The sequence below is a fragment of the Anas acuta genome, chromosome 2 (genome assembly GCF_963932015.1).
Source record: "Anas acuta chromosome 2, bAnaAcu1.1, whole genome shotgun sequence".
Classification (NCBI taxonomy): domain Eukaryota; kingdom Metazoa; phylum Chordata; class Aves; order Anseriformes; family Anatidae; genus Anas; species Anas acuta.
The window spans coordinates 156,003,740-156,025,743 of NC_088980.1; the positions used below are offsets into that span (position 1 = coordinate 156,003,740).

Here is a 22,004-nt window from a genome sequence, read left to right on the forward strand (position 1 = left end):
GGAGGGTCCGGGAGCGATGGAGCTGGAAGGGAGGGGAGCGGGGACAGACCCCAGCCCTGCCGTGGTCGCTGCCGGCATCGGCATCCCCGGGGCTTTGCGGTCCCCCAGAGATGGTGCGGGTCGGGTGCCGGCGTGGGGAGGGGGCGGCGGGGGGGGGGACACACGCTGGGGGTGCTGCGGCGGCGGTGTCGCCTTCCTCTTCTTCCTCCCTTTCCTTCCCTTCTTCTTCATCCTCCCCTTCCTCTCCATCCTCCCCTTCTTCCCCTTTACTCCTCTTCCTCCCCATCCTCCCCTTCCTCCCTTTTACTCCCCTTCGTCCCCATCCTCCCCCTTCGTCCCCATCCTCCCCTTCCACCTCTTCCTCTCCGTCCTCCCCTTCTTCCCCTTTACTCCTCTTGCTTCCCTTCCTCTCTTTACTCTTCTTCCTCCCCTTCCACCCTTTCCTCCCCATCCTCCCTTTACTCCTCGCCCTCCCGTTCCTCCCCTTTTGCCCCTTTACTCCCTTTCTTCCCCTTTATTCCCCTTCCTTCCCATCCACCCCTTCCTCCTCATCCTCCTCTTCCTCCCAGTCCTCCCCTTTACTCCTCATCCTCCTCTTTACTCCTCATCCTCTCCTTTACTCCCCTTCATCCCCCTTACTCCCTTTCTTCCCCTTTATTCCCCTTCCTCCCCATCCACCCCTTCTTCCTCTTCCTCCCCTTCCCCCCGGTCCTCCCTTTACTCCTCTTCCTCCCCATCCTCCCTTTCCTCCCATTACTTCTCATCCCGCCCTTCCTTCTCTTCCTCCCTTTCCTCCCTGTACTCCCCATCCTCCCTTTACTCCCCTTCCTCCCCACCCTCCTCATCCTCCCCACACCTCCTGCTCTGTTCAAAGCCAACGCTGCTGAATCGTGTGCTTGTTGCTGTTGGGGGGCACAACCCCCACCGAGCATCTTCCTCCCGTGGTCCCCCCCCACTCCATCTTCCCACGTGTCACATTTAAGGGAATCACCCCTCTACATCTCACCACATCCCTTTCCCAAATTCGGGGTCCTTCTCTTTTTTTTTTTTTTTTTTTTTTTTTGTGTGTGGTGGTCCCACAGCAGGAATACGGGGGGTTTGCAGGTGCTGGGGGGGTGTGTGCGTGTTCTGGGGGGGTCCGTGAAGTTTCACCCGCTGCCGGCACAGCGCAGCTGGTGCCGCTTCTATGCCGGAGCCTCTGGAGGAGTGTGAGATTCCTCGAAATGCTCGTGGGGCGCCGGCACCCCAAATCAGCTGCCAGGGCACCCAGGACGATGCCAGAGTGGCTGCCCTCTGCTACCTTGCACTTTGAGTATTTATTTATTTATTTATTTTAAGTAGTTCATCCCCTTTTTGGACACTTTCCCGGGTTCGTGGAGCGAGGCTCCCCCCCCCCTCCCTTCCCTCCCCTCCACCTCCCTCTTCTCCATCTGCCTGGGCGCTGGGACTTACGGGGCCCTTGCAATTATTTACTAATTATGCCTTGCTTGTTAAACGCCGGGCTTAATTCGGCAAAAGGGGAGGGGAGAGGAAGAAAGGCAGGGTGATGGTGGTAAAGGGGAGGGGAGGGGGGGGGGATCACATTTTCCAAGATGAAGGTTCGGTTTATTATTAGAAACACTAATGTATTTGGTCCACTAGTTACCATGGAAACAACATCTGCACTGAAGTGGTTTTAAAGACACAGTGTTGGTTGTGTTTGCCCGGGCCCCGTGCAGGCCCAGCCACTCCAACCGGGGCTCCAGAGCTGCTCTCGGGGTCCTCTTGTGTGAGGCACTGAGCTTTGGATTGCAGCAGAGATGCTCTGGTTGAAGGTAGGAGCAGCGCATCCCTGCGTGGAAGGGACCTGGAAAGAGTTGGTTGCATCGGTGCTGGTGTCCCCGCAGCCTTTTTTTGCTTTGGGTAGCTTTTTTGGTGTCTTCTGGCTGTGTGAAACCAAGTGCAGAAGGGAGGTGATGTGTTGGGTTGGTGCTTTCCAGGAATGGTCCCCAAATTTTCTTGGGGCAGCCAAGCTGAGCCCAGGGCAGCCAGCTGGGACCCTCTTCCCACAGCTCCTAGCTCTGTGTTATCACAGCAGCAAGGCTTCAGCCTTCATCCTAATCTTCCAGCACCCCAGCTGCTGGCTCTGCACCTTGTGATGCCCACAGGGATGATGGATGAGGGAGCCTCATCCCACGCAGTGAGGGCTCCGTGCTGTCATTGCAAACGACCCGGTCCCACCAACGTTCAGGGAGAGTTTGAGTCCTAACTGAATCATAATTTATTCTGTAGGAATACTTTTAAGACAGGGCCAGCCCAGGTGTGCAACTGAGTTTCTGGGGAAGTTTTTCTGGGGATCTTTCTCCTGGAGTTGAGCAGAGGACCAGGCAGTGTGGGAAAGGAGGCTGTGGCTTGGCTAAAGCAGGAGTTTCTCCAACAGGGGACTAACTTTATGCTCTCACAAGGTGCTTGTTGCTTATTAACCAAACAGCTAGGAAAGGGAAAAGGTTAATTTGATGTAGCTAAATACTACTACTCCCTCAGCTCTCGGTGTTTAGGTATCACAAGGTTGATGTAAGCTTTTTGCCATCTGTACGAGTATTTTTGCATCTGAGAGTGGACTTGGCTGCAGGAGGATGTTGCTTCCTTCCCCCATTCATGTTTTATTGCATCTGCAGCTAACATCTCTGCGGGCCCTATGGGGTTTAGGCCTTAAATTGCTTCTTCCATCCTCTTTCCAACTCCTCTAGTTGCTGGTTGGGTTGCAGTCTTACAACTCATTATTCCCAGCCTGGAGTCAACTCAGGAGCACCAGAGTGAGTCCTTTGGCCACGCTGGGGGGAAAGCTGGGATCTGGCTACCTCCTGATCCCTCCGAAGGGTTTGTTGGTGCTCTGGAGGATTGCTCACCCATGTCCTCATGGTACCACCCTCTTTTTTTTTTTAACCAAGTGTCTTTGTGATCAAGCCCGTGCTGCCTGCCTTTCCCAGAGGTGGCATCTCATCAGCAGTGGCGTCTGAGGTGCTGACATTTATAGTGCAGTTTTTCATGTGCCTTGGGAACTCTCTGGACAAGAAGCTCCGTCCTCCTGTGTCATGAAGATTATTTATTGCGATAAATCTCCCTTCTGGAGTCTTTGGCCCTGGCAGGTTGAAATATTTGTAACCCTGGTACGGGCACAGCTTTTATTTTTGCAGTGAGGATGGAATTGGGAAGGTCTGGGGGGACAAGTGTTGCTGCCCAGGTGGGTGATTTGGTCTTTCCTAGGACAGGGTTTCCCTGAGTGTTGCTTTTGAGGCAGGGAAAGAAAGTTTTCCTTGATTTCAGTGGAGCTGTGGGCTGGGAGTGCTGGTTTCGGAGTCAGTTTTGGAAACAGACATCCTTAAACTGAGATGGAGCTCTTCAGACCCAGCCCAGAAGCTAGAGTTTGAGTTCAACTCCTCCTCTGGGTCTGATTTCTGATGGTCCCTGCTATTTGCAGCAGCCAGAGGCTGCCTCTGGCACTGCTTTGGCTGGATTGCTGTCATTAAACAACAAACCTCTTCAGTTGAGGAACACGGATGGGATTTGGGGTCTGTCTTTTCATTTTGGTTTTACCCCATACCCAGCTTGGTAGGGGAATGGTAGGGCCAAAAAGAAATGACACAGCCCTGCATTCAAACTTTACAAACTATGGTCAGTCGGATTAAGAGTCTTGCGGTGGTGTTTTTCAATATTTCCTTGTTTTCCTGACAATTTGTTGGTGATGGGAAGGGAAGAGAGCAGGAGGCTGAGGATTTGCAGGGCAGCCTTTCTCTCTTTGGTTGTCTTGTCTGAGTTTGGCTTATGTTGTTTGACTCATGTTGTCTCTTCTGCCTACCAGCTCATGATCTGTAAAGTCAAGTAAGTTTTAAAGCTTGGCTCCTAGAGTAGTAGGAGGGCACAAATACAGCTCTCTGCCCTCTCCTCCCCTCCTTTCTCCCAGCGTGGTCTGCAGAGGCTGGTCAGCTCTGCCCTCATTTCTAGGGCTAGCAAAGGTGGAAAGGTGCTGGTGGCAAAAACTTGCATGGCTGCTGACTTTGGTGTGTCCATGTTGAATTATTGGAGAAAAATTTATTTACCAACATGCAAACAATTAGCTGGAAGGTCCGAGCAGCACCCTTGGGGTTTTGTGGGGTGTGTTGGAGCAGGCTGGATGACAGAGCTGACTTGGAGGTGTGCTGGTGAGGTGGGAAAGTGTAAGGGGTGAGATGCCATCCCAGGTTGCTGCAATCCAAAAAGGAGAGGCTTTGTTCCCTGTTAGCTCCAGTTGGCATGAAGGCAAGACACCTTTCAGGGTATGTACACGAGGGGACAACAAGTCCCGAGCTCCTCTCTCAATTCGCAATATTTAGTTTTGTTTGTTTGTTTGTTTTTTATTTATTTACTGAAAGCATCCCGATGCTGTCTGTTCAGCAGAGGAGAAAAAAATCCTTTTTACCCTGGGGAAATAACAATGCATGGCGAGGAGCCTCTCAGTGCACATCTCAGCCAGGTCAGGATGGCTGCTCAGAATGGGCTGACAGCACTTCTGATGGAAAATTAGGGCAGCGTTTCCCTTAGCTAAGGCCGGAGCACTTTATTTAGAGATTAGTATTGTAATATGAATATTTTACTGTTGTTTAGCACCTGAGATTTGGAGTTTGGATAGAAACGAAACCTTCTATGTGCCTTGAGGACAGCCAGTGCTCAACTTCCCATTTTTTTCCAGGGTTGTAATGAATAAATGCTGCTTCTCGTGTGATGTTAATGCTTTGATTTAAAAGTTGGACTTTTCTCTCAAAGAGAAGTTCTCACTTTTGCTAGGCTTGAATCCTTAAGGTGCCGAACCGCTGCCAGTTTGCACAGGGGGTGAAGGGTTTGTTCGGGTGTGCTGGCTGAGCCACGGGGCTGGGAGCTGTTCCCGTGCCTGCAGATGAGATGATGACCTTGGGCTAATCACTTCACTGCTTTCCGCTTCCTCTCCCCCAGCTGCAGCACGCTGGCAGGTGCCGTCCCAGCCTCGGTGCCCTCAGCCCGTGGGGTGCCACCGAAAGGTCCCAGCGCTGCCCTGTCCCTGGCAGAGCAGCAGCAACCTCTGCTCACTCATTAGCCAGGACAAGCACTGCCGAGCTGTGAGCTTTTGGGTTTTCGAGCTCCAAATCCCCCATTTGTGCCCTGTCCTTTAAGGGATGCTGCTGCACCCGGGCTGTCTCTTGGGAGCAAATCGCACCAAGCTCTCCAACTGGAAATATTTGCTGAGATTTCCTGAGGATTCATGTTGTTAACACTAGATCTCCCCATCCAGACATGGAGAGGGCAAAAAGGTGATGGGAGATCCTGCTAGGGCTCCTACCTGACCTGGGACAACTTTGTGCTGACTCTGGGGAAGGTTTTGGTGTTTTCTCAGGGGGATCTTTCCCCTGGATCTGTGGAAGCCCGGAGGAGCAAGCTGGGCTTCTGCAGGTCACAGGCTCCACGCTGCTCTTTCCCTTGCTCTGCAAAGAAATTCACTAAAATCGGGAGTTTGGCCACATATTTTTTAGCATGGAGTGGACAGAGCGTGAACCAGCTGGCTTTTCCCCTCCCACTCTCCCATAATATAACCAGGAAATAGGATGTGATGCCCTTCGATAGGCAAATGGGCCGACCCACTGTCTAGCAAGAAGGGAAGCGTTATTTTTCAAGCATGGCCTCGTAACAGAGGGGCTCGTTTCTGATCCAAATGGGTTTGTGACCCCCCACCGTGGAGTGTTTGCTTTGTCATTGCTGCCTTGAAGCCCATCGGCACCCATGGCAGAGTGAATTTGGGCGAACCCGAGTGAGTTTGGAGAGGATCTGGAGTCAGAGGGCATGTGATTTTTGTGGGGTTTTCAGGGGAAGGGGAACAGGGAGCGGAGCAGCGCTGGGTTTGCTGTTTTGGGGGGAGAGGTGGCTGGGGATTGCCATTGCTGCAGAACGTGCAGATAATTTGGGAATCCACAAATAAGGCAGCAAATGCGAGTGAGGAGACGGAGACAAGGGTTATAGGAAATCCCTCTCGGTGCAGCGCTTCTAGGAGAGACAACAGCGGAATATATTAGGAGAAGACAGGTAGCACACAAAGTAATAATGGGAGGATTTGGCTCAGCATAATAAGCAGTCCTCCCCGCATCCCACCTCCTTCGCGGCTGTCTGCGCATTTGGCTGTCTGTCGATCCGCCGAGCAGTTTGGGAGATCTTCGCAGCCGACGGCTTCCCTCTGCCGAGTTTCCACTCCACGCTTGTGGATTCGCTCGGCTCTCGAGCTCGAAACTCCGGGAGGTGGGATTGCAGCAGCAGCAGCAGCGGCGGTGGCGGGGCTGCAGCTCTCCAGAGCCAGAAGAGCTCCGCACAGCCCTGGCAGGGACTCTTCTGCAGGCGAATGCTGCTGCATCACCCTGTGTCTCTTCATCTGAAGGGGACGTGGGAGAGGAACATGATCGAGTGGCAGCGAGCTTAAAACACTGGGGGATTCACTGCTTCAGCGTGAGTAACACTGAGCCCGATTCACCCTTTGGTGCACAAGCGAGACCGGCGCCGGCGTTTGCTGGGTGACCCCAGGAGCAGGGCTGAGGTTAGTCCCTCGTCTTCAGCTGAAATTAAAGGCTTCCCGTCTGCACCTGGGGCACTGTGTGTCCAGCAGCTCCTGAGGGGGTTGGTGCTTATTCCGAGCCCACGGTGGTTAATGGCTGGGTGCCACGAAGGCGGTGTGACAGCTGCCCTACTACCCAGCCATAGCTTACTGCTCCGGTACAGGAGGTGTGGATTTAAGCCAGGACACCGGGCTCTTCCCAATTCCCACTTTTCCATTTCCTAAGGGCATGAAAAGCAGCTCTCCGGCTCAGCCTCTGCTGATTTGAGCCGTGAAGGGCCAAAAATGTGTGAAGAGGGGGGTGAGCGGTGTCTCTCGGGGATGCTCTGCGTTGGGGCAGGAGAGGTGCGATGCACGAGTGTGGCAGGGTGTGTGTGTGCCTGGGGATGGTGCCAGGCATGCTACTTGCACACTGGTGGCATGGGGAGCCCTGCGAGAGGCTTAGAGTTGTCCCTTGAGGTTAAAATACCAAGGGGAAATGGGGAAATAGCCTAATGGATGGAAGGTAGCTGAGGACTGGACGCGAGTGGTGGTGATGGTTTAATTCAGGAGCAAGGGAACAGCCAAGCACCGTGAGCCTCCATCAGTGGGGTTTGGTTGGACAGGTCGGGGATGGTTCTGGGGGAAATGAGCTTCTTGGGTCTTTTCTCACCTTTCTGCCTGTAGTTTGTAAACCAGCTCACCTGCTTGTCTGCTTCTTGCTGTGTGAGCAGGAGAAGCGTGGCAGAGGTGCGGTGGGTTGCCAGGAGGTGGAGGCACACAACGGAGGCAGATGGGGAGGCTGGAACGGGTGAGGAGATGTATTTGGAGAAGTCAAAGGGTTTGCCTACAGTTGGACAAAGCTGCTTGCCTGCTATAACTCTTGTCTTGACATTATTTCATACTTATCATGAGTTATTTGGACCGCCGTGTCACCAGGAGGCTTAGCTACGGAGCACGACTTCAACGAGCTGCCCGGTGCTGAGCGGGCCAGAAAAACCATCCCAAAGCTCCCTGCGTCCAAAAAAACACCCCGATCCCAAAATGCTTCTAGCTGAAATGCAAAAGAAAAGGCAACACGTGGCTGCAGGCAGGCGTGGGGGCACGTGTGAGCAGCGCGAGGGCATTAGTCACTGCAGGGAGTCGTGGCACATCTGCTGCCGGCAGGAGCTTTCTGTAGGCACTGCACCCGCCAGGCTTTTAGGGAGAATTAAAGACAGAGCCCTGGGTAGCTTTCTAGGTGTGTTTTTTGCGGGGGGAGCTTCTCCCATAGCAGAGGACAGCGTGGGAGACAGCACAAAGGTGCTCGGTTGAAAATGGTAACGAGTGGGTGATGGAGGCAGGTCTCATGGGCCCAGCAGGGGTGGGAGCCAGCACGTTCATCAGCGATCATCTTCCCTTGCAAAGCCCTTCCAAGGCTAATCACATCATGTTTGGAGCCCCAAAAAGAGCTGGCTGAACTGTTGAGCCTTTTTCCTACTTTTCTTACTCGCCACACACACATCTTCATAGCGCTTTTTTGCCTGGAAAAGCCTTTTTTAGGTAATTTTGACAAGCTGCTTCACCACTGAGCCCTGCTGTGCCCTGCCTAAAGGCTTAGGTTGCCCTTGAACTGCCATGCGGTGAGACATGGAAATTAAGTCGTTATTATTATTTTGCAACAAACGTCTGCTCATCTAAGCTAAAATTGAATCCGCTTCCAACAGGCTCATGCTTTAATACTTTCACTGTCCATGGACAGCTGAGTGGACAAATTCCCTGGCAAGACTTTGTCAGTAAGGCAATCTTCACGTGAAAATGGTCAATACGCACAGAAAACAAATGTCAGGCTCTTAAAAATGAGTACACGAGCTTGAAACTCCTCTCTGAAAGTTAAGGTGGTCTAAGTGGGAAGCTGGCATGATGTTGTACGTGGTGATGGTTGGTCAAAACGAGGTCTCCAGCTAGAGAGCTCGCCAGCTACCCGCCCTACCAACCAGAGGGATGTGCAGAATACATCCCATAAATCCACAGAAGCAAAGTGACTTTGCTCTTTTCCCATAAGTAAGCCAGTGCTTTCATTTTTCATGACAAATTGCTCTTTCTGCTCTTTTAGATATGTCAGTCGTGTCAGGCCTTTCCCGGGTGGGGAATATCCCGCTGCTGGGGTTGGTTTGGTTGTGTTTATATCAAGTTGATGGAGATTATATCAAATTGGTGTAAATCCAGGCTGTTATGGTTTTACTTCCCCGTCACTCAGCTGAGGACGAGAAGAGTGGCAGGGACAGAAGCTGACCCCTAGATCCCTGCTTTGACAGCACCACCCTGTGCATAGGAAGCTGGCACCAGCAGCCCCCAGTAACCACCCAGTATCACACTGGGTGGGGGAAATCATGCGTGATTCCATGGGTTCTTCCGATTGTAGCTGGCAGAAAGCTGTCACTGTCACCACAACGGCATCTGTGTGACGCCCACAAATCCCATCAGCTGCTAAATAGCTGAAATCCTTTCCTATCCTCTTCAGAGGCAAACTCCAGCCAATTCACTCCCGAAAGCCTCGGAGGATTGATAGCGAGCTGGAAACATCTTTTGCTTCAAGGTTTTGGGTTCAGCCCTAGCTCAGGTCAGGAGCCACTGCCAGTGGAGGGACCTTCAGGGGCTGAACGGTGAGAGATGAGTCCTTGCAGGAGAAAAATCATGGCTGGAAGCAGAAATTAAGGGAACTTCCAGACACCTTTCTCCTTTGGCTGGGCTGTCCCCAGGGCAGGGTGAGCATCGCCCGCTCTGCTGGGAGAGCCGCAGCTCTGGCATGGCTCGCCAGCACGATGCTGAGAGAGTACAACAAACAGCGGGCTGTTTTGGAGTAATTTGGTGAAACGCCGTCGCCTGGCACGGAACCAAAACCCTGCTTAAATCAGGATAAACACAGTCTGGATTCCCCCCTCGTTTTCCATTCCCAGTCTACCATGGCGTTATTTTTTCCTCCTTTTTTTTTTTTTTTTTTTAGCTGTGTGTAAATCTCGCCCTGTTTTCCCGCGAGGGGCTGAGCACTGCGGCTCTGAAGTTAGCAGAGCTGAGAACGCACGTGTGAAAGCAGACCAAGCTGGGTAACGCAGGGATGAGCTTGCAAATCTTTTATAGATTTTATTGGAGCTGGTTGTCTGCTGTGTAGTACGGAGAAGGGGTGATCCCAAGAAGAGAGGAGCAGCGAAGGAGGCTCATTTTTAATGTCATTAGACTCAACCTGTATGTCCATACTGTAAAATAATACCAGTAAGAATATTAATATTATTATTATTAATAATAATAATATCAAAACCCAGTCTAGTACTGCCCTGTAATTGTCCCCACTGCTTTTGTCCCTGTGCCAAATCGCAGTGCCCAGGGGACTGCACAGTCCATGGATGTTCCACCTGAAGGTACGGACAAAAACCCCTCTATTTTGAAGCTTGAGCTGGTAGAGCATCAGCTTTACCACATCACTTCATTTCAGGGCAGCAGAATGGTCTTGGGCTTTCTTATTTTCTACAGCAGACCTGGTGAGGTAGGGTTTGCTGCTCAGTGCAGCGCATTTGCTAGTGGTATTGCACAGCCTGGTTGAAGTTCTCTTCTGCCTCGGGTGTCTCAGAAGGAAAGAGGGCCCATAGAGGGATAGACTGCTTTGGTTATTACCAGCTTTACTATGGAAAATGGTTCTTTTTTTCTTCCATCATGTCAAACATGCTTTGAAAGGAAGGGCTGGGGCAGAGCAAGTCTTGCCATACACATAAAAAAACAGAGATTTAAAGAACAGGTACTCTGGATAGCCAGCTAAGAAACAGTTAAAGCAAAAGCTGTCTGCTCTCTCCCCTTCCTACCTCCCAATGTTGATATTGCACAGCAGAGAATGAGATGCTCGTGCTTGATTGTCCTGACGTAGCTCTGGGAACCCCCTAAGGCTCACATCTAAAATCCAAGCTGAGCTGAGCTCTGGCAGACGGAGCACTGTTATTCCCTTCCATTTCCAGGGGGGGACAAAACAGGCCCCTGAGAAGTTAAGGGCAGTGGTTTCGGTCAAAAGCAGGTCGGTTGAGTGGGGTTCTTCAGCACGATCCAGCCCTCTTTGATCCCAAACTTCAAGTTTGGGAGCTGGGAATGAAATCAGGTCCTTCACGGAGCTGCAGCAAGGCGCCTTGTTGTGCTGACCACTGGCAGGTAGATAACACCGCCGTTACATCCTGTAATTCCCCACCAGACTGAAGGAAATGATTATATCGCTCCTACTAACCACTCCTCCACCCCGAGAGCTTCCTCTAGGCTGTTTGAAAGGCAGATTGCCCTGTTGTGTCTTGGGAGCAGACTCAGTACTGAGTGGAGTTAGCAGTTGTTAATAAATAGTAGCACATTAAGGTGTCTCTCTGGGTGATTTTCCTGGACTGTAATTACAGAGAATTGCCCGTTAGACTGGCCAAATTGCATAAAAGGAGCCCTCAGCTCTGCAGATACGATCCCAATAACGGGGGCCTATTAGCTTTGACATGAGAAGATGGTGGTTGTGATATGAAGGAAGCAAAACGAGGTACAAAGACAGCTCTTGCAATGACATGGGCTGAGCCAGGGAGGATGCCGAGAACGAAGTTGCAAAGAACTTGGTTATTGATGACACCACTGAGGGATTTTCATGCAAGGATCTCAAAGCCCTGCTCAGAAACTGGAAAATAATTTCACGCCTCCTCACTGCTCCTGTTTTGAGTTAGGTGAACCCTGTAGGGCTGCTGATAATGCTGAGCCTCCCAAAAAGCTCCTTTCCCAGGTGATTTGAACCCACCTTCACTAAATCCTTGCTCCTGCCTCTATTTTGGGGTCCACCAAAAAGAGTCTGTGTCCTGTTCTTCCTCTCTCCCCATCCCCAGTAGGATCAGTATTAGTGCATGAATTTTCTGCTGGGGCAACACAGGCTGAAATGTCTGAGGGGCAGAGTAGGCCCACAACAACTAGTGCAAAAAATACTGCTTCCAGGAGGTAAAAACTGAGCTTTCCCACGAGCAGCTCCATCTGTATCTGTAATTTCACTGTGGTCCTCAGCAGCTGGTGTGCTCCACTGCACTTAAAGTACTATAAAGTGCTATAGTGCCCTTAAAAGTACTATATATTGCCCTGGAAGAATCCAAGAATCATAGAATGGCTCGGGTTAGAAGGGACCTTAAAGATCATCTAATTGCAACCCACTGCCATGGGCAGGGACATCTCCCAGCAGACCAGTTTGCCCAAAGACCCATCCAGCCTGGCTTTGAGCACCTCCAGGGATGGGGCATCCACAACCTCTTTAGGCAACCTGTGTCAGTGCCTCACCACCCTCACAGTGAATAATTTCCTCCTAATGTCTAGTCTAAATCTATCCTCTTTTAGTTTAGGACCATTCCCCCTTGTCCTGAACAAAGAGTCATTCTCCATCCTTTATATAAGCCCCCTTTAGGTATTAAAAGAAGAATAACCTGGATAACCTGGCTTGCTGCCCTTTGGGACAACTGCTGTCCATTTTGTGCAGTGGTTGTGCTGGGGTGCACATGGCTGGTACTTCACCAAACCCCTTAAACATACCTATATATACATGTATAGGTACATACAGGCACCCCTATATTTTTGGAATGAGGCAATTGTTTGGAAAGGGTGCCTTAAAGTAAAATTGAATGAAGGTCAGGTACAAAAGGAGCTAGTAAAAGGAGCTAGTTGCTGTCTATCAGGTGAGCTTCTGCACCTAACCACGCGTGCCTTGGTGCCTGGAATAGGGCAGATCCCAGTTCACAGCCCATGAATGAAGGTTTCATTTTGACCTGCAGCTGGTTGGGAGTCTGGGTGTGATCATTGCTTGGCTGGTGGGCAGCAGGAGCTGGAGATAACACCAGAGATGCATTGCTTTATACCTTCCTCGTAGCTTTACACCTGCTTTTGTTGCCTGCATGCTGCCAGGAGAACCCAAAGAGCCGGAGCCTGAATGAAAAACCCAGAATCTAAGTGGGGATAAAAACATTTTCAGGATTTTTTTTTCACCGATGACAAGAGTGCATCCCCCTTCCGGTCATTCACCCCTCCTAGGTTGTTTTCTTACAGCACTGACATACACCCCCTTGTTCAGAAAGCACTTCGCTTTCATGAGTACTGGTAAAAGCAGTATTTTCCAGCAATTTTACCACCTCTTTGATAGCTCGCTGCTTTGAAAAGAGTTGTCCGACCAGCAACAAAATCAATAGAAAGTGGCTTTAAAAACTGCTGGGGAACTGAGAAAAGCCTTTAGTCTGTTGGCACAGTGAAGAGGTTTCCGAGCAGTTTTTGGAGTGCAGCATGCCATCGGGTCCAGTCTGTTCATAGAAGAGTTGAACGAGTCTCACTGCTCATGACTTGAGAGGGAGAAGTTGGTCTTGTGAAGAGGAAAGTGAGGGGCACTCTGTTCACAGCCTCTGGGTACCATGGCAAAATTCATGAAACCAAGCTCCTCTGGCTTGTGCCTGATGATATAGCAAGGAAAAAGAGCCACAAGCTATAGCCTGTAAGATTAATGCGGGGTATTAGGAAAAAATGTTTCCCTGGAAGAGTGGCACAGTCTTGGCATGGTCAACAGAAGTGTGCTGGGGCTTTCGGTCTTTGAGGGTTTCCCAGCATCATCTATACAAAGCCAGCCTCACCCAATGTTAGTCTGAGTCCTGCTCCAAGCAATAAGTTGGATTAGATACCTCCAGATGTCCCTTGCAAGCAGTACTTCTGTAATTCTCTTATTTCATGAGGCTTTCATGTAAAATGTGTGAGAAGTCAGGCTCGAGGCGACCATTCCGAGCAGCAAAACACATCTGCAAAAACAAAGCCCCAAACTCCATTCTCACATGTCTGCAGCTGATTTGGGAGAAAAACAAATGGTTTATTTTTTTCAGTGATTTTATTAGTAGGCTGTTGTGCCTGTAAAGATTTTGTTCAGCCTTGCTCGGTATCAAAGATGGGAAAAGCAAAAAGAACAGCTTGCTTGTAAGGTCTCAGGCAAACAGCATGGCATTAAGAAATACCATTTTTGACTTTGTTCTAATTGGAGCCTCTTTGACCCTGGAGCCAGGGCAGGGTAATGGAACAGGCACAGCTCAGATGAAGTCACTTTTCATGGTGTTATGCAGAAACTAAAAGATGGAAAGGGAGACATGGAGAGAATGCAAACAGGGGAGAGCCAGGGAGAAGCAGTGAGAGCGAGAAGAAAAGGCAGGAATGTTTCATGGAAAATGGCCAAAGTAAGGGGAAAAGGAAGACAAAGGAGAGAAGGTTAAAATAAATAAATAAAATGAAAAGGAGAAATGAAGAGAAGGAAAGGGAAGAGAAGAAGGAAGCCAAGGGAAATTGTCAAGAAGAGGAGCGTCCTTGTGCCCTGCTAGGCAGGGTGATGCTGTGGCCGGGCAGCCAGCAGCCCTGGGCAGTGGTGCTCATTATTTCCATCCTCGCTGATGTCATTGATTGCTCCTCTCCTCCCTTGTCATGCCTGATGACAGGACGGTGGCTCTTGCGACTCATAACCACCAGCTCTGTCTTGCTGTGCCCAGGCAAAGGTCTTCCTTCAGCCCACAGGGGGCATAGTCCCACCTGCATTTTGGGAGGCTCCCCAAGGCCACCGGCAGCAGACAGGGGATGGAGAAGAGGCAGAGATGGGCCACTTTGTGCCATCTCCAGCCCAGGCAGGACAAGGTGACACCCCATTCCTTGCCTGGCCTTCTCAAGGAAACAATTTCCCTCTTGGCTTCGGTGTCAGGGAATGACAGCCTTGCTGTCATTTTGGTGGTATTGCTATTTCCTTTTAAACCAATCTTTTGGTTTCCCCTCTTCCTCCTCCAAAGAAATTTTTCCTTGCTTGCCTCAGATCCTCCAGCATCCAACCACCTTCTGTCAGGGGATTTAATTAGTCAGGAGAAATAAAACAAACAATGCTTCATTTGCCAAAGGGAAGGAGTGTAGGAGGGGGAAAGGAAGATGGGGAAGACAGAAAAACCTTAATAATGAAAAAAAAAAAAAAAAAAGAAAGAAAGCAGGATCCTGAGCTACATGGGCCTGAGCCTTTAGGACCTCCTGTTCCCCAAAAAGTCTGCTCCTCCTCTTATTGCAGCCAGTATTTTTTATAATTACCCATTGTTGTGATACCAATAGGGCCAGACCAACCATCCCTGGACTCTTCCTTGGGAAGAGTCCCTCTGGTGCCTGGGGGTCTTATGGATAAAAGGATAAATTGGCAAAAGGATAAAGGAAGGAGGAGAATATTGGGGTCTTCTAGAGGGAGGAAGACACCAACTATTACCAACCAGCCCAACTTCCAATTGGGGAAAGAACCTGAGGTTTTTGGGGCTGGAGGAAGTCGGAGAGGATGTGGAAAAGAATTAGGGTTATTGAGTTGTGAATATAGGGACAAAGTCTGCTCATTGTTAAAATCCAAACTCCTTTTCTCGTGGTGCTCTCAGATGGCTTAGAAATGAGTTATCTGTTGAGTTTTTTTGCTTTAATGGAGCTCCTCCCTGACTTTTATCCAGTTGCCCATGAAAAGCCAGTGAAACGAGACCTACTTAAATCAAATGTCACAATCGATGCTCGTCCCAGGCCACTGGTCGTGTGATGTGAACTCGTGTTGCTGAAAGGGAGGAGCAGGGAGAGGAAAGGGGTTGGGAGGGAGCTTGGAGCGGGTGAGCAGAGCGCAGTCCATGTCTGAAGAACTCTTCCCATTTTTTGCAGTCCTATGTCTTTGAGGCAGGGCTGGGCTTCTGCAGGGTGAAACAAGGTAGAGGTGGCATAGAGAGAAGCTGTGGCTTTGTGCTGGGGATTGCATTTCTCTCCCATATCCTGACTAAATCACAGACTTCAGTTCCCAAAGAAGGTCCCTTCCACACATCAATTTGTAAGGAGCAGGACACAATATTTCAGCACTAGAACCATCTGGAAGGTGTCTACTTTCAACTTTTTTGATGGAAAATAAGTGGAAGCATTCATATTTTCATTGAGATGTCTTTCTCTCAGTGTTTAGCTAATTCTCAAAAACCCTGCTTCTAACTTTCCACAAATATTTGGCAGGAGTAAATTCCCACAGTGGGAATAGAGTCCCAGCAGTCGATGGTAAAAATCTCAGCGATCCAAATCATAGTGATCCAAATAATAGGAAAACTCAGTGTGTGAACTGAAGCCTTTTCAGGAAGCTCTAGGTGGAAGAAGATGCAGGTCCTTGCTGGATGGATTGGGGAGGCTCTGCACCATGTTCTTGCTGTTCATGCACAATTGCTCATAATTAGAGGGACTAAGGCATTGTCTTACATCCAATCCCATAATTTTAGCCAACTGAATTAGGCTCAGCATCCAGAACCTCGGTCTGTATCCAACAGCTGTTGATTCAGAGAGTACCAAGCCTCCCATTTCTCAAAGGAAGCTCAGCGAGGCTGTACAGTCCTGGTAAGGTGATGTTTCAGGGCTAAGAGGATCAGTGGGGTGTGAATATTGCAGAGAGGTAGCATCACACTTGGCTTCCAGTCTGCAGTCATCTGTACCCCATCAGCTCTAAGTGAAAATCCTGCAACAAGCCCGTACTCCTTTGGGTACACATGCCCAGCTGGGTGTTCAAACTTCTGAATTCATCACTCAGTTTTGCCTCAGATCCCTTAAGCTCTTGTGCCAGCCTTCCCATAGCTCCCATGGGTTTCTCCAGCAGGGTGCTGAAAGCTTTGTTCCTCATTAATTCCCCCCAGCGAGATGCAAAATGCAAGAGGTGGCCTTAAGTGAAATAAGCAAGTGAGGAAGATCTTCTCAAGCTCTTCAAACCGCTGGGATAATTTAGCTCAGATCCCAATCCTTTGCTATGTCAGAAACCATCTCATCTCCCTGGCCATAGTAATAAGGCTTGGTACGGAGCCAATCTTGTTTGTGCTCCCACACCTCTGCAAAACGCTTCACTTAGAGGGTCCCGTGCTGCATGGTGGGGCTCTGTTCTTCCACCTCCATGCCAGCAGAAATCACTGGTGTGGAGATGAGAAATGTGCCAGGGATTCAGAGAACTAGGTTAGGAGAATTACAGCACCTGTATATTTGTTTTTGATGTTGCAAGGACTGATGGCAGCAGATCCTTTGTGTTCAGACAGAGAAGGAGAACTGTTGCACAGCAGCATTTTCAGAAGTCCCCTGCACACTAAGAGATGCCTGGTAGTGTAAGGGTGGTGAAGTGATGGATGGTGTGACTGGATGCTGGGTCTCTGGGGGGAGTAGACAGCGTGTTTTTCCTTTCCTTTCCTCCTCTCCTCCCTTGCCAGATGGATGTTTGTAGTCAGTGGAAGATTTTCACCTTCTTTTCATCCTCCAAGCTTCAGCATCAGCCGTTCCCAGAAGAGCTCATTTGTAATCGTTCGAGTGTGGGCAGTGCCTCCTGCTTCTGCCTCATTAATTATCTTTGCACTGGATACAAAGGGCCCAATCCTCCTCTTGTAACCTGTGCTTTTACACCCCTCCCTGGCTACAGATATCAGATGTCACTCCAGACTTAACACAGGTGCATGTGGGAGCAGAATCGGGTTCAAACAAAGGTTGGGTCACCCAAAAATAGATCCTGGTCCTCTCTCCTCTTTATTTGTGTAGGTAGTGCGATGTGAAGGTCAGGTGAGTTGCAGACAATTAGGAGGAAAGTCCTTGCTGTGAAATCGAGCTGTTAGCATCTTCTCAGCATCTTTTTTTTTTTTTAATTATTTTTATTCATTTATTTTTATTAGTTTTTGTTTTAATGTCTTACTTTCTCTCTTTCAGAACATGGAAAAGGTGCTGGTCCCTTCTGTCACGTTAATTGTAGGCTGTGGAGTATCTTCGCTGACACTTTTGCTGTTGATTATCATTTATGTCTCTGTTTGGAGGTATGGCTTTCATTCTCTTCTTCTCTTCTTGTTGGGGAAAGTAACTGTCTCTTGACCTACATGGATCCTGGAGGTTTTTCTGTCCTGTTTTGAGTGCCTGGTGCCTGAGGAAGAGCCCCTTTGTAATGAGTGGGTCCAGCAAAAAGTCATCACGGTGGCTTAGTTGGCATCACTCTTTGCTTTTCGTGCCAGAGAAATTAGCACAGTGAAATGAGTGCCACGACCCCATGTAGTCTCACTGTTCATTTTGAAAAGCTGTGTGCTGTTTCTGATGCCTTTATACACCCCAGGAAACCTCGTTTGCAGAGAGGTGGACACATGCTGCCTCCTGGCAAACAGGTTGCTTCAAGGCATCGTGGACTGGTCTTTGGTACCACCAAAACATCCATGATCTGTTACGAAAAAGTCTGGTCTGAAGAACTGACAGCACTTTTCAGGAGCTTAAGGATGTTAAATCTAGCAGGCTAAATAATTCTCCAATCTCGTAGTTATGTCCTGCCTTTAGCTTCAGCTGGGATTCCTCGCTACATCCCATTTCAGGGAGCTCCTGTACAGCTATAAGCAGGTCGGGTGCAACCTTAAATTGCACTGATTATAGAGGCTGGCTTGATTTTGTGGTCGAGATGTATCAAACAAAGGTCCACGTTGGCCCATGCCCCTGTGAGATACGTGCTGGTGGACTCTTGCAAGCACAAGAACCCAAGATTTGCATAGATTCTCCCCATGTACTTCATCACACAAGGGCTGAGCTTATTATGGAGACCCTTGCCTTTCCCAAACTATCATGTTGAGAGCTTCTTGACTCTAAAATAAACAAAATAAGGAAAATGAGAACCAGGTGAGCACCCCTGAAATTGAAATGGAGTGGCTACAGGGAATACACTGCTTGTGACCCTTTGTGAGAAGGGATTAGTCTGAGGCTCTTACCTTGTCCAATGACACCTCTAAGTAGGGAGGAAAGGGTCAATTCATGTTCGAGTTATGAACTAACTTTTTCTACCCGTTGTTAGAGGAAAGAGAGAAGGGAGTAAAAAATGAGCAAAAAATGCACCTTTTTGTTAATACTGTGACAGTGCATAGTGGCTGGTTAATTATGGTGAGTGCTCTGAGCTGAAGACTGATCATGATAACGTTTATCTAGAACTCAGGTTTTTCCGTGCCTGGGGTATCATTGGATCTGCTCAAGTCCTTGTCCTCTCCTGCTTTTCCTCAGGCTGGGCAGCACTGGGCAGCGCTGGTAGGTGACTTACTGGTGTCACTGGTGTCAGGATCAAGTGGAAAGTTAGGAGAGAGGAGTGAAGGGCAGGTGTTGGTGCCTCACCCTCTCTTTCCTCTTAGAACTGAGTTCAGGATCTGAAACCTAAGTTCAGACATGAGGTTAAATCAGTTTGGAGCATGATGGAGTCATTTCGAGTAACACGCTATGTTTTCTTCCAGGAGCCTGCCCCTCAATATTTACTGTTATTGAGGCCAGGAAAGTTAATTGCCTTCCCTTTTTAATATCTAATTGCAGCCTTGGCGTTATACCCATGCCCAAAACGATCAAGTTCAGCACGAACGGGGGGACACGTTTATGGGGGGGCTTGAAAGGGCATTTCTGATTTAGCAAGGGATGGACATGCATTTCCAAGTGATCCTGAGACCAGATATATCTTGATTAAAGGGCTCTCTATCCTCAGTCTCTTTGTGTAAATATTTGTAAAGCATGATCGAGTGATCTCTAAAATTTCTCTTTGGTGCGCTGAGTTTGTTTCATTTCTTATCTGTAGATCATGTTTTCATGTTCTCTAAACTTCACAGCATTCCCGTGGCTGAGCCCTGAGCACTCTGTGTGTCCTTTTTATTTTAGGCATAGCTGCTGGACATGAATGTGCTGTTCTAATAATGGTCTCAGGAACATCATATCCAACATTCTCCTGGCTTTCACTTCATTTTGCCCTAGATGTTAGACAGTCTGCCAGACAACAGCTGGGGGATTGCTTAGAAGTGGGATTGTCAGTATTACTCCAGCTGCTAAAATACGGCAGATGTATCAAAGCAGTCTTATTTTATTCTGTGCAGGGGAGAAAATCCTCGTGCCCTGTCTGCTTGGTCTTCTGTGGAGTGTAGTCAGCAGAGCTCAGCTCTTCTGGGGAGCTTTGGCTAGGAAATTTCCCATTCAGAGCTCTGGACAAAGGCATCTGGAGCAGGCATACATGGGCTCAGCTTGAGCATGAACCTCTTGTGATGAATAGGCTCACTGAGGCTGACAGTCTGGAGACTTTCCCAGAATTTTGCCCAGCTAGGATTTGTTTATACATAGGAAGCAGAAAGAAAGAAAGGGAAAAAAAAATAAAAGGGAAAAGGAACATGGTAAAGGATCAGGATCCGGGGCAGAGTAAAAGGAAGGCAATCCCCACTTCGGGATCAGAGAGGAAATGAATTTGCCCCCCGTGTCCCATTGAAAACCCCAACTAAAAGATGTTTTTTAGTGACATCTACTCAGCCATCGGCGTAACCGGCATGAGCTTCTTGCTGCAAGCCCTCACTTGGATGCGGCCAGCTTGGCACGGCCTCCCTTCACTCTCGTTTCTGTCTGATGGCTGCTGGTGGCCTGTTGGTGGCCTCACTCCAGTTGCCAGTAGCCAGATGGCTGCGAAATAGCTGCTACAGGTGGGAAATTTCTGGCTTTATCAGCAGCTGTGGCAGAGGGGTCAGTGATACTTAGGACATAGGAGTGGGGTGACCTCGGTACCTCCTGGCAGTGGTTGTCCTAGGTCACAGCTGGAGCCACGATCTACATGGGGACCATGTTCACCACCACCTGCGTGGGAAAGAGGGGAGATCAGAGAAAAACAAGATCTTCCCACTCAAAAGCTGATTGAAAATGAAAAATATGTGGAGAAGAAGAACTGCTCATGGATCAGAGTGGGTGAAAAGACTTGGTACTGTGTTTCAAATTAGCTCTGTACCATTCCTTCAAGCATCTCCTTGACCTGGTGATGCTTCAGAAGAACCCCAGTGGCTTTTCCATCCCTGGACGAGATGGAAACAGCGGTTCAACAGCCTCTGGAGTCAGAGTGCCCTTCGCACGGCATGGGGATCGATGCTGCTATTGAACAACCCTTACAGCTGCTGCCAGCACATGGGACCCTGCAGACCTTCCTTGCTGGCAGCACTTCCCAAACGCCGTATCACCAAGAGAGAGCCCCGTGAGCTTTTTTCTCTGCCTGCCTGTTGAGGCCAAGGATTGATTTAGCGGTCGTTAGTGAGCTCTCGAGGGGCTTTTAACGCTCTCTTTCGATCCAGAAGCTCTGCTGCTGCTGGAGATGCCGAGGTGGCCCCGGTGGGAGTAGCAGGAATGAGTAAGGGAGTGCGGGGAGAAGGACATGTGTATGCACCGTGAGAAGCAGCGGTGAGTCAGTGTTTGCAGAGAGGAAAGGAGCAGAATAGGGACAGAGAGGGAGAGACTGCAGGGTTTTCCCACGTTCTCCATCTGTCTCGGTTTGTACGGGGCTTCCCCACATCCCACAAGACCCGGGCCGGAGCAGAAGCTCCCTACGTTTGCAATGAGTTTTTCCCAGCTTTGGTGGCTGTGTACAACATATTTGGGATATGTAGGCAGAGCCCATGTAGCTGCCAGGGGGTGGTGAGACAGCACTCTGCAGCAGCTCTGCCTTTACTGAGCTCTCTCCTCTGGCTAAACCCATCGAGACCTGTGATTTTTCCCTCTCTGTTCCAAGTTCCTAACCTCTTTTGCAAAGTAGCCTTACAGTGATGCTGATTTCTTCCTGTGGAGTGTCCCTGGGCTGGAGAAGAGGAGATGCAAGGAAAAAGAGCAAGTGTGGCAGCCTGAAAATATTTGGCTGTTGGGTCAGGCTACAGGATTGAACTAGGGAGGTCGGACCTCAGCTGGATTTGAACCTGGTAAGGGACATGCAAGGCATGAAGAAGGGTTTCTGTAGGTACGTTGGCACTAAAGGATGGCTCAGGGACACGATAAATGGGACACTTATCCTAATGGTGGAGGACACAGAAAACATCAATCTTCGTCTTGGTCTGCTGGCAAGGTTAACCACCAGGCACCCAGTTTCCCGTATCTAGAGGCAGAACCTGGGGAAAAAGTGCTCTCCATCATCAAGGAAGAGGGAGCTGAAGACCATTTCCATACAGTGGATATTTGTAAGTCCGTGGCTCCAAATGGGATGCGTGGAGTGTGTCAAGGGAACTGGCTGGTATTGTAGACCCATTATCTAACATCTAGGGAGGTTTGTGAAGGTTGGAAGAAGTGTTACACCCATCTTTTAAAAGGGCAAGGAAGATCCAGAGAGTTACTGCGTGGTCAGCCTTTTTACAGCCTCTGGGAAGGTTGAAGAGCAAGTCGTTATAAAGCCTATTTCCAGGCAAAATGATGGACAAGAAGTGATTTGGAATAGACAGCATGTATTTTTTGAGGACAGCTTGTACCCGTTTTCCTTTTGCGGTGGGATGACTGGTTTTATGGACAGCGAGGAAAAGTGGGTGGTGTACATTTTATACTTACCAAGGCTTTTGGCACAGGTTCCCATAGCATCCTAGAGGCCAGACTTGTGAATTGT

At 49.4% G+C, this 22,004-nt stretch overlaps 1 protein-coding gene across 13 annotated transcripts in view; it reads left to right on the forward strand.

Annotated features, from left to right (window-relative positions):
- Positions 1-22,004, forward strand: part of ADGRB1 (adhesion G protein-coupled receptor B1) — a 255,238-nt gene that overhangs the window by 174,369 nt on the left and 58,865 nt on the right. For 7 of the 13 annotated variants that reach the window (XM_068672759.1, XM_068672757.1, XM_068672760.1 and 4 more), the window contains 2 exons: positions 17,324-17,427; positions 18,569-18,664. In XM_068672759.1, the coding sequence (XP_068528860.1) occupies positions 17,324-17,427; positions 18,569-18,664 (200 nt within the window). The remainder of the gene's footprint in view (positions 1-17,323; positions 17,428-18,568; positions 18,665-22,004) is intronic. The other 6 variants (XM_068672764.1, XM_068672769.1, XM_068672762.1 and 3 more) reach the window with 1 other exon arrangement.